The sequence below is a fragment of the Carassius gibelio genome, chromosome A10, assembly GCF_023724105.1.
Source record: "Carassius gibelio isolate Cgi1373 ecotype wild population from Czech Republic chromosome A10, carGib1.2-hapl.c, whole genome shotgun sequence".
Taxonomy (NCBI): domain Eukaryota; kingdom Metazoa; phylum Chordata; class Actinopteri; order Cypriniformes; family Cyprinidae; genus Carassius; species Carassius gibelio.
This window is the reverse complement of record NC_068380.1, coordinates 18,539,963-18,556,670: the sequence shown is the minus strand read 5'-3', so window position 1 is coordinate 18,556,670 and position 16,708 is coordinate 18,539,963. Positions and strand designations below refer to the sequence as shown.

The following is a 16,708-nucleotide window of genomic DNA, read 5'->3' as shown; positions in this document are numbered from 1 at the left end:
CACAGTAACAGTAACACAGTAACACACATTTTAATATAGTTATGTTTTTAAATATAGTTTTGAACACTTAAAGTAGCGTTAGTATAGTTAAATGTTGCTGAAGCCAAATAAGGCACAAACACGTCTACACATTCCAGACTGCTTGATAACTCAAGGTTCTAACTTGAAATAATCACAAACATCCGAGTGTGTGACACTCAGGCACGCAGAAGCTCTGAACACTTGAGCAGACTGGGGCCTTGCTCTTGTGTTTTGAGAACAGCCCACCTCACTAACACTGTCTGAGAAGAATATATAGTCATAGCTTTACTATAATTAAAATGACACTGAACTGACATGCTAAAGTTCTTTGGTCTTGGTATTTCTGTATTGTATTTTTTGTGTGTGTGTGTGTTTTTTCTATTATTATTATTTTAGTATTTTTGTTGCGTGTTATTTGTCTTATTCGTTATTTATAGGCTAGATTTTTAATATGTTTCTTTTTTTTCTTTTTTAGTGTTAGTTTTAGTTATTTTAGGACATCGATTTAAACTAAGTAAAAATGAGAAATATTGCTTGGGCAACTAGGTGAAAATAAGTTTATTTTAATTTAATTAAATTTTTATTACATTTTATTTCAGTTAACATTTATGTTATTTCAAGAAACAAACATGTTTTATGATGATTTGATCCAGATTTGATGCAATTTAAGTAAATTTTCCTTACAAGCAATCACATTCACAATATTCACAATATTATGTAAAATGAATGAATGAATAAATGAACGCACAAAGTAACAAATTAATTCAGGGTAATATGAGCAATAAAAATGTTTTTGGAATGAAAATGACTTATTTTTATTTTTTTTTTATAAAAAATAATAAAACTGGTCGTGAATCATATGAATGAGCTTTCACCTCCCTGAGGGTTAGGTTTAGGGTTGAACCTTCATGGTGACATTTTTCTACAAATCATAAGTTTTTGCATGAGTCAAATTATACTGTTTCATACAATAATAACGAATTCCCATTAAACTGAAGTTTCTGTAACTCTGCAGTATTGAAAAAATTGTTAGTTAAACATTAACAATAAATAATTCATATAATACTTGTGCATGTTTTTTTAAGGATCAAATATTCAATCATTTAATATGACTCATTAATTCAAAAATCAAGGTTACTTTCAGTTAGATATATGTAATTCAGTTTGAGATTGTAGATTTGTTGGTATATTGATAATTACAATTACTGTAACATAACCTTCTCAAATGAAAGTTCAAAGAGAAGCACACTCTCTACCAATAAAATCAGACGTTAAACAAATGTGACCCTCCCTCCTGTCTCGGTCTCTGTCTCTCGCTCTCTCTCTCATCCTGCAGGCTAGACAGAGCAGAAGCTGCGCTCTGCAGCATCCAGCATCCATCTGAAATCTCAGGAAAAGGTGGAGGAGAGCTGTCATTCCCAAGGTGATGCTGGTAACAGCGGCAGAAAGGAGACGAGGAAAGCCGGAAAATGAGGAAGAGGCAGAAGACGCATCCATGATGGGCACACCTCTACGGAGGAAAGCCCCGGCGTATGAGTGAGTGCTTCCATTTTTCCTCGCCCTCCCTCTGTAGGGTTGGACATCATGGACCGGTTGCCATAGCAACGCCAGCCAGGGCAGCAGGAGGATGATGATGCTGCAGCAGCTGCTGCTGATGTCTGCAGTCATGGATTCCTCCAACTGTGTGTGCGTGTGTGTGTGTGTGTGTGTGTGTGTGTGCTGCAGACATGCATGTAGTGTGTCACAGTGTCAGTGGCATTGAAACCGTAAGTGTGAATGAACATACAGTGGGATTGATGAGATCAAATGAAGACAATGTTGACTATCCTCGTATATTTTGCATTGTTGGTCATTTTTCCAATAGGGAATTAGTCTAGCAACATATCAATTAATGTCAGGATTGTGAAATAACAAGGACAACCTGGTATATTATTAAAGTTTTTAAGGGTAAAGCCTACAGCTGATGCACACAAAAGCAAGAATTGACTGAAATTACAAGCTGCAATATGGGGTTCATTTCCCAAAATCATTGTTAGCCAACCATGGTTGCAAGTTCTGTTGTTAGCAACATAGTTCGGCGATTGGATTCCAAAAACCTTAGTTGAAATCAACATTCGTAAGTTTCCCAGTTTCTTTTTAGTATGTCAGATGGGTTTTCCCCTAAAATATAAGAATGTTGGTAACCAAACTATTGACGGCAGCCAATGACTTTCATTGTATTTGTTTTTTTGTTTTTTTTTACCATACCATGGAAATTAATACATCAACTGTTTGGTTACCAGGATTCTTTAAAATATTTTTTTTAGTGTGTGTTCGGCAGAAGTCAGGGTGCTTTTCAGGGTTGCTTAATGAAACTGTTGAGATAAGGTGTGGTCACATTTACCCCTGTTTGGCGATTTTTGAAAGCAAAATCCAGTCAGTCAGATTTTCACATGAGGGTGAAAGATTGGTGGAAAACTTCATACAACCAAACATCATGCAACAGAATGATGACAAAAGACAATGGACAATTTTCGCCCAATGCCATCGAACGTGTCACTGCTGCTAACAGTAGAGCTAAAATCAAGTTAAGGGTGAGTTTACAACCATCATCAGTTTCAGTGGACTGAATTTATATTGATTTGCCTTTCAAACCAAGCTAAAATTACCACTTTAGCTCATTGTGCCTGTGTGACAGTGTTGGTCTGGTTTGAGAGTGCAGTCTTGATAATAAAGTAGGCCTGGAGCCATCGCACCAAATAATGCCTTTGAGTTTGTACGGAGCACTTATGCGACTGCAGCTGTCACATTCCACACACATGCAAAATTAGCAGCAGTCGTAGCACAGCAACAGGCGGTCCTATAGGTTAAACACCATATAAATCTTATTAATAACGATATAAGTGACATATGCAGCAGTTGTGTTTCCAAACTGACGTTTCTGAAGTTAAAACCTAAATCGAATTACCTGATAAACTGGCCTCAGGAAAATCATTACATTAGCAAAAAATGCATAATGCTGAAATGTATAACGGATAGCTTTTTCCATACACCTCCTTGGGAGATGCAGGAAAAAGACAGCCTGACAATGTTGACTGGTTCATGGCACGAGAAGACTAAATGTAAATCAAGACCTCCACGAAAAAAAAAGGACTTGTAAAATATCTGCTATATAATTAAATTATACAGTTATACATATTAATTCACTGAAAGTTAAGTATTATAATCCCAACTGGCTGTGCGCTATTTAAACTTTTGGTTCAGAAAGAAGCCAGACAACGAGCTGTGACAATCTCCAGAACAACTGTAGCCATAAACACAGAAAACAGCTGACGACCGTTGTCATTATTGGAGACGGAGAAGAGTTTCTTTGAGAAAGGCTTTCTTGCTAAAGTTTTGCATAAAATACTCTTTCCCATAAATGCTATTCCAATAAAACTGAACTTTTTTTGCTTCCTAGAAAACATCCCCTCATGATCGTTAACTTAACAAAAAACAGCTTTGCACAAGAATGAATAAAAAAACATTACCTTAAAAGATTAGAAAGTTTGTATTTGAGCCTCACAGAGTTGGTGTTCAGACATTTTTAAACTTCTCTGGAGTAAACATGGAAAAGTGGTGGCTTGATTTATGTTCAGCTCAAAAGCATTTACATAGTAAACCACCTACTAAACAAGTCATGAATCATGTCTGATTACTGAGGATGATGATTGTGTTTGCAATCACAGTTAACGAATGGTAATCATAATCACCCATAAATCAGTGACTACAGAAGTCTTGACATATACAGCTTGCATGATTTTGCAAATCCAAGCCATAGACCAATGTAATGCAAATAAATTACATACATTTGACAAGTATTATAAACTAATGTACATTTAATATAATAGCTAAGTATTCATATAAATTAATGATTTTAAGCTCAACAATTAAGTTGATAATTGTTGAAAATTACATTAAATGAAAGGACATTCTCACCTAACCAAACTCTTATGTAGAATGTCCAAATTGTTAGTTTCTCTACTAAAGTGAACAGGAAGTGGATCTCCAGTACAAGAGCACATAGTTCACATGTTTTCGTATGTTTGTGTTAACTCTGAGATCACAAATGCTATGTTTTACATGGACAAGTTATTATAATTATTGCCAGCCATGATCAGTTTTGGGAAATTACAACATTACAATATTGCATTACTCCATAAAGTAACTAACTGTGTTAATTAAACTACCAGTCAAAAGTTTTTGAACAGTAAGATTTTCTTTACTTTTTTTTTCTTCTCCTCACCAAGCCTGCATTTATTTGATCTAAAATACAGCAAAAGCAGTAATATTGTGAAATATTTTTACTATTTAAAATAACTGCTTTCTATTTGAATATATATATATATATATATATATATATATATATATATATATATATATATATATATATATATATATGTATATATGTATATATATATATATATATATATATATATATATATATATATATATATATATATATATATATGTATATATGTATATATATATATATGTATATATATTTAAAAGCTGATTTTTTTAGCATCATTACTCATCATTATTCAGTGACACATGATCCTTCAGAAATCCCTTTAATAATCTGAATTAATATGATCAACTAATTTCTCAACCAAAGCAAAAAGATTGAATACACAGGATTCTTTGGAAAGTGTTGGTCTAAATTGTGGCCCGACCTAATATAGAAGAAAGGCCCTTTTGCTAAGCAGATTAGACAGTTGGCAGATTAAACACTGGAAATTGGGCAAGTTGTCACTTACTTGTGGCTCAAGAAGATTGTTTGTAGCAAGTGCCAATGCAAACCCAGCACTAATAAAGTGCTATTAGTAAGCTCTGTGACAGTCTTATTGGAGTATGCTTGAGTGCCACTAGAAGGCATGTGAAACACTAGGACTACAGCTCAGATCATTACTATTATAATAAAATAGCCTCATACATTTCTTCATATCCTGTCAGAATTCAGTTGAAAATGCTTTATTATAATGCATTTGTAAATAAGTTTTTGGTCAACAATGAACCTATTCACTACAAAACTTGCACAAGTCAGATGTCACATTCTTTATTAAATAAATATGTATCGATGTCCACAGCAAGTAAAATTCTAGATGCTTTGTAGAGCACAAATGCTGAATATGTTATGAATATAAACAGTAGGTTTCACATGTGTGTAAATATTGCGTTTGTTAACAAGCATTAGAATAAAGAGAGGCAGCCCACTAATAGTGTTTTTCACTTAAAAAGTCATTTGAAAGTCATTTTGCCTTGCATTTGTGTGTTCGTCGGTTCCCAGTGTTTGGACTTCCGCACATCTGGAAGGAATTATTGTGCCTCGCTGGCTCATGAGATGAGGTCACTGTGCCAGAGAAACAATGTTGCTTTTGTCTGTTATGCCGACTGATGACGTTGCAGCCACTGATTGGGAATGGAAAAATAAAGCGTGTGGTGGGGGAAAGACGGTCTGTCCACAAGTGAACTAGTGCTCTAAATAATATATACATAATATATTTGAGATTGCTGTTATATCTCTACATTCTTCTACACTATAATACTACACTAGTCTTCTAGTGTATCATTTTTGAAAATGAAAAAGTCCAGGTCCAAGTAACGTAGGTTAAAGAGAGGCCATTATTAAGTGGTTTGAATCCAGTTTTAATTAAGAGTCACAGGCTTAGTTTAAAAGAATGGAGGGCTGACTTGTAACACAGAGTGCTACAGTAAACAGACAAGACTGAATGATCACAGAAGCTCTGTTAAATGATTTATTCTGAACTTCTGCTGTTTCAAGTCTGCTGTCTGTGAGCGCTGTGTATTTTGTGGCTTTTAGCCTATTTCCAGTAGTTACGTGAACTTCTAGGAATTTCCTCCATCTACTGATGTTCACTGCTGCTATAGGTTGTGATTCTCTATGAATGAATGGACTTCATGTTCAAATTCAAAGGTGACTATTATTTACTGCCTGGCAGATTACAAAACTCAACATTGTTCTTGACATGGTTGCTGTCCTGCATAGTTATTCTGTGTTGCATTGTGCTCCAAGATGCATTAGCAATCAATGCATGCAGCATCAGACATAAACAACAGTAAATGCATAAGACACATGAATACTGTTGTTTTTCTTACTATGAACATTCGGAAACATTGAAATTTCAGCTTGTACTCACCTCTGCATTTATTTTCTTGAGCTCAGGAAACAGTCCAGAGCCGTTTTGTCTCATTTATGACAACAGTACTCATACTGTACTCATACACACACTGAAGGGTCATTACAGTTTGCTATAATTTCATTCACTGAATTTCTTATAATTCCCATGAGACTTCCTTTTGCAGAACACTCCAGACATGGTTTTCTCCATATAAGGAGTTTTTGTATCCATCCACCGGAGCTGAATGTGAGGTTGGGTGAGGAAAAGCCATCGGACCCCCGTGTTCCCATTCCCTACTGCTCCCTTTGGCTCCACTGGAGGAGTGCATTAGAACTCAAGATGTTTAGTGCAGATTTTTGGAAGCTGATTTCCACAATTGCAGAGACAGTAGACATGTTTAGAGTCAGCAAGTTCTGCAGATGATTTTATGCTCAGATTTTGTCATGTTCTGAAGATCGAGGCTATACAAAATGGATGGACAGATGGATGGACAGACGAACAGACATACAGCTAGATAGAAAACATTTTGCATCTGCACCACATTGTTTTGTATGAATATAAAAAAGTCATTACATAAGGTTGAGCAAAAGACAAAAAAAGCATAACTTGTCAGATATTATTAAACAGGAAAGGAATTGGCAGATATGATTTTGATTTGCAACCACGGAGCAGATTTCCTCTAAGCTTAAATCCCTAGTGTAGGGCACACCTTTGTTTTCCAACCCAGCAGGCACACACACTCACTCTCTCACACACACAGTCACAGATAGGTGTGACAGTGCTGTCCTATCCTTAGTGTCATCTCTCTGCTTGCCTGTAGCTCTCTTCCAAACACAAGGGGGCGGGTCCAAGACTGTCATCTGTCCATAACCCGGCCTGTGACGGAGAGGGAGGGATGTAGGAGGAGAGAGAGAGCAACAGAGAGAGAGAGAGAGAGAGTCTGGCAGACACATGGCCAGTGAATGAGAAGACCTTGCCCCTCAGTACACTGTGTCTTTCACTGGCTAGCTTACTTCAGAGGACCAGGGCAGACTGTGTGTGTGTGTTTGTGTGTGCGTGACTGTTAACTTGCTCATCTTCCACCCAACACACACAAACACACTTGGGATTACCAATCTCACGGTTATTGAGAATTCTGCCTTTGTTTTTCCAGGATGGCTGAAGCTGAACTTCATAAGGAAAGGCTCCAAGCCCTGGCGGTGAGTCCTGCGTTGCTTTGTTCTTGCACAAATTCTTTTTCTTTGACACTAACTTTGATTGTTTATATGCTCATGTGTCTCTAATCTAGAAAAGCATTTCAGGAATAAAAAAGTAGTTTGCTCGAAATCAGTCCCAAATTAATGCATGTTATAGAAGCAAGTAGACCTGATAGTTTTAATGTTGTTTGGTGTGTTCCCATCACCCTATATGAACCAGAGCGCAAGAATTTGAAATGTGGGTAACACTTTAGAATGGGAACACATATTCACTATTAACTAAGAGTTCACCCTCAACAAACTCCTGATTTGCTGCTTATTAATAGTCAGTTAGGTAGTTGTTAAGGTTATGGGGTGGATTAAGGGATATAAAATATGATAATGCAGAATGAGAGATGATTGTGCTTTTTTAATAGATAATAATAAACAGTCAATATATACAGGTAATTTGCATGCCAATAAGCAACTGGTTAATAGTGACAGTTGTACCTTAAAATAAAGTGTTACCAAAATGTGACTAAAAGAGAGAATAAATCTGGCTCCAGCTCAACCCATCTGCATAGACCAGCCATGAGCAACAGATGGAAAGCTATTTTGGCTGCATTGCTTACATCTTTGTGATTCCGTAGAATACACATTGCTGTAGGGACCAGCATGTGCTGGGGTACACAAGGACTGCCATAATATACAGTTATACGATTAAGTTTTGAAGATAATGTGGGAGTTGCATGTCCATGCAAAACTTGCCGCCACAATGCAGGACTGTTCTGGAATGTGCTTCCCAAAGTTCTGTCATTACCAAAAGAGTTTAACAGAACTTGTAACCAGTTAGCTAACAATGCTTTTGGGAAATGCACCACTGGTTGGTTGCAAGATGGTATATACTTGGTTGTTAGGGTGTTCTGGGAATGTTCTGTGTATTTTTCATCATTAAACAGGAAATAAACTATTGATCCTATAAAAATAGAACACATCTCTTCCTTCAAATCACTAACCTTTATGGGCAAAAGTGATGCTTGTCTTAAGAAACAACAATAATTAAAGGTCTTTCAAGTCTAACAATGAAATGGATTCTTGGCAGCTAGAACTGTTGCAGGCTTATCCCTTTGGATGAGATTTGGTACATGAAAGGTTAAGTGTTGGTGCTGTGCTCAGACAGAGGAAATATAAATAATTAAAGTTATACAGTGTCTGGCAGCATCTTGAGCATTGAAACAAACTGAGATAATCTAAAGAGTGTCTGCTTGATTGCTGTTTAGTCTGTTTAGTCATCAATAGCTCAAATTAAACTAACTACGTTACAATTTTTTCTGCATTTTAGCAAGAATTCAACACTTATATTGCATCTGATAGTTGTGAGCATAATAGACACAACATTTTCTTGACATCTGTTCTAGATACTGAATAAATTTACATAGTAGTAATGGTATTGGGGAACAATTGTGTAGCACTATTATGATATCAGCCACATGGTGCAACTGCAAATGCATTTGAATGTTTGAGCACACTTGGCGGAGAAACTAAGACTTAAAAACCTGGTGTTTGGTGTGCCGTGTGTTTGAGTCATGCCTTGAACCAACTTAAGATAAAATACTGTCAGACAAAGCATTTCATATATCAGCTACAGAAACTCTCTGACTGATATTTGACCACTACAGGCTGAAACAGCATGTGGATTTCCCCTATTTTTAATAATGGGGGAAAGAGTGACATTAATGAGGTGGTGAAACTTTGCTGCACTGTCTGACAGAAAATCAATCAAGCTGTAATAGTCCCACACAGTACTATTAATATTGAATGGTACAGTTTCTTAAGAGCTTAACTCAGAGTCAAATGGATATAATCTGCCATCTTTGACCTACTGTGCTTTGAGCAGTTGAGATTTGTAATAGATGTAAGATGTATCAAGTAGTGATGGTCTGTGCGGAAGTGCTACATCACAGTGCTAGAATGTTGTGGGTGATTGCCAAGCCATTGTTATGAGAGTGCTAATGTTTTCTGGGAGATTTGTAGCATGTTGCTATGGGGACTTTTGGGTAGTTAATAATGGTTGGTACTGGGTAGTCTCCAGGGTGTTCTTGGTGATTGTAAAGTTGTTGCATGGCAAAAGAGTCCAACCTCTATTATGTTTGGCTGCTTCAGTTGAAACCTGATGTTTCATTTCCCAACATAATGCAAATCATGGTGGACCACCTTCATGAGCTTAGCTCTAACACCAGTCAAGAAGTTTATATGCCAACCCAGAATCGTTTCTGCAACACTGATATTACATGCATCGTTGCACATTTCACAACAGTTTCAAAGTGAAATGTCCAGTGAGTGGTGCTAAAACGTGCAATCATAACTTGAAAATGGGAATATTTTTATTATGTTGGTTCAGGTACGTATTGCCGTGGTTCAGAATTAAATTGTCCAGTAAGTGTCATTAAAAGGTTAATGCTTAATCATGTTGGAAAATAACAAACCCTTTACACCAAACTCAACTCTAAACCTACAGTACGTGATTGTATTAACGAAAGTAAAATTGATACAAAAACGCATTCACAGATTTGAACTGTTTTGTCAGGCTGTAGTATCACAGGGTTCATACTGGAGCTCTTCACCTCACAGGTGCAAACTTTATCACCTGAGCAAACCTGCTGTGTTAGAAAATTCATACATATGAAACTGTATATGTGACACTAACATTCAAATGTCCCCTTTTTAAATTTCACAGCTTGTTTTTTAAGTCATAACATAATATTGTGCAAGGAACTGTGCAAAAAATGTGGCTTTCTTAATCACAACTCTGGCCCTTTTAAATCTGAGGTGTATATCTCTGTATCCCATGAGACCATGTGAGAGAAGTTTTAAATGTCATAAGGGATTTAACTAATGCCACAGGTCACATGACAAACCCAACATGGCAGATGTTATATGTCCAGATTACATTCATACTAGACACTCATATTATGTAGAATGCAATTTTTAATGGCTGCAAAGAATGTTTTCCATCAAATGTAGTACCTACTTAGAGAATATAAAATTTAAGACAGTAGTGTCCCTGAAGATCCTGAAGTTTATTTTGATTAGGTCATTCATGTGTGTTTCATTGGGACTGGAGCTTAAAGGGTGTGGCGAGTGGGGCGGGGCCGAGAGGCGTGGGACTCGATACCGGCGGTGGGGCGCAGGTGCAGCTCATCTTCAATCACTACACCTGACCTCACTCCTTGTTCCCACGCCTCTCGGCCCCGCCCCACTCGTCACAAAGGGTTAGTTCATCGAAAAATTTTAATTATATTGTTAATAAGTCACACTCATGTCGTTCCAAACTCATGAGACCTCAGTTTATCTTTGGAACACTGTTTAAGATATTTTAGATTTAGTCAGAGAGCTCTCAGTCCCTCCATTGAAGCTGTGTGTACGGTATACTGTCCATGTCCAGAGAGGTAAGAAAAACATCATCAAAGTAGTCCATGTGACATCAGAGGGTCAGTTAGAATTTTTTGAAGCATTGAAAATACATTTTGGTCCAAAAATAGAAAAAACTACAACTTTATTCATCATTGTCTTCTCTTCCGCGTCTGTTGTGAGAGAGTTCAAAACAAAGATGTTTGTGATATTCAGTTTGAATATCATTATCACGAATATCACGAATCATTCGATGTAACCGGATCTTTTTGAACCAGTTAACCAAATCGAACTGAATCATTTTAAACGGTTCGCGTCTCCAATACGCATTAATCCACAAATGACTTAAGCTGTTAACTTTTTTAATGTGCCTGACACTCCCTCTGAGTTAAAACAAACCAATATCCCGGAGTAATTCATTTACTCAAACAGTACACTGACTGAACTGCTGTGAGGAGAGAACTGAAGATGAACACCGAGCCGAGCCAGATAATGAACAACAGACTGACTCGTTCTCGAGTCAAGAACCGTTTCTGTCAGACGCGTCCGATTCGAGAACTGAGGAGCTGATGATACTGCGCATGAGTGATTTGTGAAGCAGACCGACACACAGAGCGTCTGAACCGAACTGATTCTTTTAGTGATTGATTCTGAACTGATTCCGTGCTAATGTTATGAGTGGGTAAACCGAAGGCTTGAATCAAGGGCAATCATTGCCAATGAGCGCAAAAGAACCAGTGAACCATTTTCTTCAACCAGTTTATTGAATCGAACTGTCCGAAAGAAGTACTGGTGATCTGAAAACCAATGCAACCGGTTCCTGACTCGTGAATGAGTCACTGTTTTGTTCATTATCTGGATCGGCTCTGTGTTCATCTTCAGTTCTCTCTTCACAGCAGTTCAGTCAGTGCACTGTTTGAATAAATGAATTACTCCGGGATATTGGTTTGTTTGAACTCAGAGGGAGTGTCAGCCACATTAAAAAAGTTAACAGCTTAAGTCATTTGTGAATTAATGCGTATTTGAGATGCAAACTGTTTAAAATTATTCAGTACAATTTGGTGAACTGGTTCAAATAGATCCGGTTAGATTGAATGATTTGTTCGCGAACTGGATATCACAAACTGGTTTGTTTTGAACTCTCTCACAACAGACACGGAAGAGAAGACAATGATGAATAAAGTCATAGTTTTTTGCTATTTTTGGACCAAAATTTATTTTCGAAGATCTTAGAATGGTCAGTAATTTTTATGCCTTGTGCTCATTAGCTTTTCATTTGGAATTGCATTCAAGAAGGAAAGTACCACAGGACTTTGCCCGTAGATTTCCAATTTAGGGTTTCTAGTTTCACTCAAAATTCAGCCAACATCTGTCTTACCCCAACCACATGCTTTATCTGGGCTTCGCTTGGTTTCCCATGCTCCCCAGAAAAGCAAATCCTGTGGGCTGCTTGATGTTGGCTAAGAAGTTGTGTTTTTGAAATCAGCTAAACTAGAAGCTACATAGAATACTTCAAGAAGAAAAATAAAATGTAGTAGAGTTTAATGGTTGTTATGTTCAAGTCATATGCTGATCTGTTGAATGTAACATTGTTATCTTCATCACTGTGTTCTGTCATACTGTTTTGCAGGGAGTGCATTATAAATACCGGTTTATGCTAGTGGTGAATATAGACTCCCTTGCGTCAACAATGCTAACCACAAACTGACTGCCTGACTGACAAACTGTTTGAATACCACTTTACTTTTTAATAAACATTTCATTAAGGTTCAGAAGAACTGTGTTTTGACTGGTTTGCTAGGCGATTCCCTATTGTTGAACTACAACAAGAAAACCACTCTGACGCTTTGCTAGCTAGCTAAGTTTCTTGTCCATTGCCTCAAACCACAGGCTGTTGCTGCACAGGACAGTCGTTGGTTCCAAATCTGTGGCTTTTCTTTTCAGTCCATCAAGTGAGGGAATGTCTCTAGCTCAAAACAGAAACGGGTTAGCGGGTTGCTGTTAATTGCGGTACACTGGGTGGAGGTGATTGCACATGGGCGGACTTCCCACTTGTCTTAAATCCCCGTCCTGAGCACTTTTGACTTGTTTACATGGATTAGTTTAGTCAAGCTCAGGTCTAGACCTTTACTAGAGGCCTCATTTACACTGTGCTCTTGCTAGCGTAGCACAAGGAACCATTACTATCGGGCTACATTTAGCAGCAGCTGTCTGTGATGATTTGGCTCAGGGTTCGCATATTTAATGGAGGTGGGGTGGCCCTCAGGTGGGTTTGGATTCCCAGAGCTCTCGGGTGTGGGGATAATCTTTAACCAATAGCCTATGCTCATTTCTCAATATAGTAACTGGCAACTGAGGGGGTCAAAACTTGAAATGTACATTATGCAAGTTACATTGAATCACAAATGTCAAACATTTTTTGCTTGACCGGAACACAAAAAAAATGTGACACCTGCTACTGTCACATGATCCAATTAGCAATGTCTGAAGTGACCACGGTTTAGTTTCCCACCACTGAGAACATTGGCATAAAAGCCAATGTTTCTATGTGAATTTAAGAGAAATTGCACCAAAATTGGAATAGAAGTGAAACTGTCCACCTGACCTGCAATGTGATCATAATGCAGTCCATACTGGATGTTCCAACAGCAGGGTATAGCTCTGCTGATATTACACAGAACACATGGATCTAAAATAGCCCATGAGCACATGAGAACAGCTATGCACTCATGCCAGCACACCATACTTCTCTTCAAATATGTTTGCAATGTGGACACTAGATTAGTAGCACCTTAGACATACTTTGCAGTATTTGGTTTGCATTAATGAAATTAAAGTCTTTTACCTGGTTTTATCTATTAATTTATCTGGTCAGGCCAGTCCTCGCCATATGTTCCTCATCTAGTTCTTGTAGCATGATGCACACCCCAATGATTGCAATGTGTGTATCTTTCTGCACAGGATGCAATTATATTATGGTTTTATGATTTTATTTTCCTTTCATGGGATTGTTATTAGGGATGACCTTATAATGCAACAAAGCTGGGAAGGAGTTATGTTGATGTTTTCTTAAGTTTAATGTGATGTGTAACCTGTTACAAGAGCAGAAATCTCCTCTGAGCTGAACCCAGTAGAAAAGTAATTGTTATGACCCTTTCACACTGCACGTCGGACCCGCAATATTCCCGTAACATTGCCTGGTCGCCTTCTGTGTGAAAGCAACCACGTCCCGGAATTGATTACCGAATCGAACCCGGGTCGGGGACATAGTAACATTGCGGTAATCGATCCGGAACGAGCGCTGTGTGAACAAAAGCCAGATCTAATTCCGTATCGAAGTGATGACGTGCGTTATCGCGCGACTCTTTTACCGGCTGTTTTGAAGGAAGATAAACATTCGTGACGAAAACATATGTGCAAACTGTAATGAAGCAGAGATCAGTTAGTTCCTCACTTTCCGCGCTGACGCCGAGATCGTTTGCTTGCTTCAGTGAAAGTATAACGTGCCTAGCGTTGTAGACTCGTACATTACATGTCACGCGCTGATGTCACGTGTCGTTACGGGATCTTCAAGGGTTGTGTGTGAAAGCACGCACATATACCGGGTCATCACTGGCAGTATGAAAGTGCCAAATCTAGCGACCAGGGAACAATTACAGGAACACTTTACCCCTGTATTTGCCGGAATGGCAGTGTGAAAGGGGCTTTAGAGACTTACACTAGGTGTATGCTATTTTGAGTTTTCAGAAGTACTTCTTCTAAACTATTATAACAGTATAGTATAACTGTCAAAATTATAATTGTCCCATTTAAAAATAAATACTTAAATAAATAAAACATTACCTATAAATAATTAATAACAATGTAATTCCCAATTTGCTGTTTATATCCAGTTAAATCATCAAACAAAATCTAAATGAAGAGAGGGTGGGAGAAGGCGAGAGAGAAGTGTAAAAGTTATGCCCCTGAAGACACAAGCAAATCATCAGCAGCATGGGGGCGTGAGTTAGAAAGTCACACACTTGTGAACTTGTTGTATTCCTACGTAATTCACAACAAAATTGTGTTATGTTGTTGATTTGGAATTTTCTGTCATTTTCTGCCATGCTTGTAAATAACTACTGTGGTACAAGAGGCAGACATAAGTAAGACAAATCTGAACTAATCACAATGTCACAATACATATATATATATATATATATATATATATATATATATATATACTGTATATATATATATATATATATATATATATATATATATATATATAAGAGAAAATCAATTCAGATACTAGGGTCCAAATACAACATGAAGACCATTTAAAGAGCTTTACACCACTTCTATCATTTCCATTATGCAATATGGGTGAAATGCAGTAGGTGAAAGTTTATCAAATGGTCCTCAGGAATTTCCGAGTTAATCATGAGATTCAGTCATTGCTGAATTATAACTTTACTCTCAGATTTGTTGTTTAAAGCCCATGTTGCAGGTTAGCCACCACTGTTGATTAATGGATAGATAAATCACTCAAGATATGTATATAATTTTTAAAATGTCTCAAAAATGGTCTTAAAGATCAGTTTTTTAAGTTTTTGGTATTAACATTTGCAATTCAGTGATGACCGATGATGGAGGAAACGTAACCTCAGTCTAGTATTAGAACTATGGCGACTGACTGGGATGAGGAAGAGGTGGCAAGAGCCAACATGTATGATGACCCGCAGCTGTATCATTTTGAACCTGCCAGACGTGAGAGGGCAAATGAGGAATTGCCAAAAACTGATGGCCGTCAAAGCCAATTAAATGCATGGTCTGAGGATAATGAGTGGAGAGTTGGTGAAGTGTCCAGGTGAGTTGCTATCATTTAGCATCGCGGCAATGAGCACTGGTTCTAGTCTATGAGCAGCAGTGTACAATAAGGACTGCTTTTAACTGTCATTGAATATCACTGAGTGAAAAATCAACAATGTTTTCTTTATATCTAGTGGCAGTGATCATGACGTTAGTTCAGATAAGTAACGGTACTTATCTGAAACCTTTGAAAACCGTCATGAAACCTTTGTCATAGTTTTGTAGAACTGGTAAACTTTGTCTTTGTCATCTAGAAATAGAAGGCATCATGGGCCTATATGTGTGTTTCTAAGCGTTTATCTCTTCCTCCGGTGAAAATGTTGTTGCAAACGTAGCTGTGTGTGTGTGGCTGTGTTTGGCAGGTGCTTGTGTGGGCGGTGCTGTCCCATGGAAACTGCTTGGAAAGCTTGTGATGTAGGGAAGTGAGTGTGTTTTGGTCGGTGTTGGTCAATATCTATCTATCTGTCTGTCTATCTATATATCTAGTCTATAAATCTATATCTATGTATTTATCTATAATCTGAGCTATCTGAATACTCTCGTCTACTACTCGTCTCTCTAGTCACTCTCAATGCTCTCAAGGCTTTGGTAAATTGTTTCCCCAAGGTGACATAATGCAATGCATTGTGGGGGAAAGGAGAATTGTTGCAAACCGCTGTGAGATAGTCCCTACTTTTTCATATTATATTCCATTTTGCGATACCCAACAACATAAAATACAATGGATAACGGTTTAAATGTTTATTACCAACAAGAAAATTGCACAAATTCGTTGAAAAATGAACCCTGCAATATGGCCTTTAAGATCACTCTGGTCATAATTAAATTATGTTTCATGTACTGTGGCAAGCAGATAAATCAGCTTCTGACTGATTCAAATGTTCATATAAAGTGCAAGAAAAAAAAGTTTTTTGGAAATGATGGTTTAACAGATTTGCATCCAAAAAGTTCACAGCAAACAGGACTTGTCCTAAATGATCTCATGACCAAACATGATTTACACTGATTGACACATGATTGACACTGAAGCCTCTCCTGGGGGGAAATGGGAATCAGGAAGCCCTTGTTAGGCTAAACAGGGATCTAGAG

The 16,708-nt window shown here is 37.6% G+C and overlaps 1 protein-coding gene across 6 annotated transcripts in view; it reads left to right on the top strand.

Annotated features, from left to right (window-relative positions):
• Window positions 1-1,432: 1,432 nt before the first annotated feature.
• Window positions 1,433-16,708, top strand: part of LOC128021455 (A-kinase anchor protein 2) — an 87,619-nt gene continuing 72,343 nt past the window's right edge. For 4 of the 6 annotated variants that reach the window (XM_052608688.1, XM_052608686.1, XM_052608683.1 and 1 more), the window contains exons 1-2: window positions 1,433-1,557; window positions 7,336-7,381. In XM_052608688.1, the coding sequence (XP_052464648.1) occupies window positions 1,448-1,557; window positions 7,336-7,381 (156 nt within the window). In that variant the 5' untranslated portion in view covers window positions 1,433-1,447. Of the gene's footprint in view, window positions 1,558-7,117; window positions 7,382-16,708 lie in introns of those variants that run through there. The other 2 variants (XM_052608684.1, XM_052608685.1) reach the window with 2 other exon arrangements.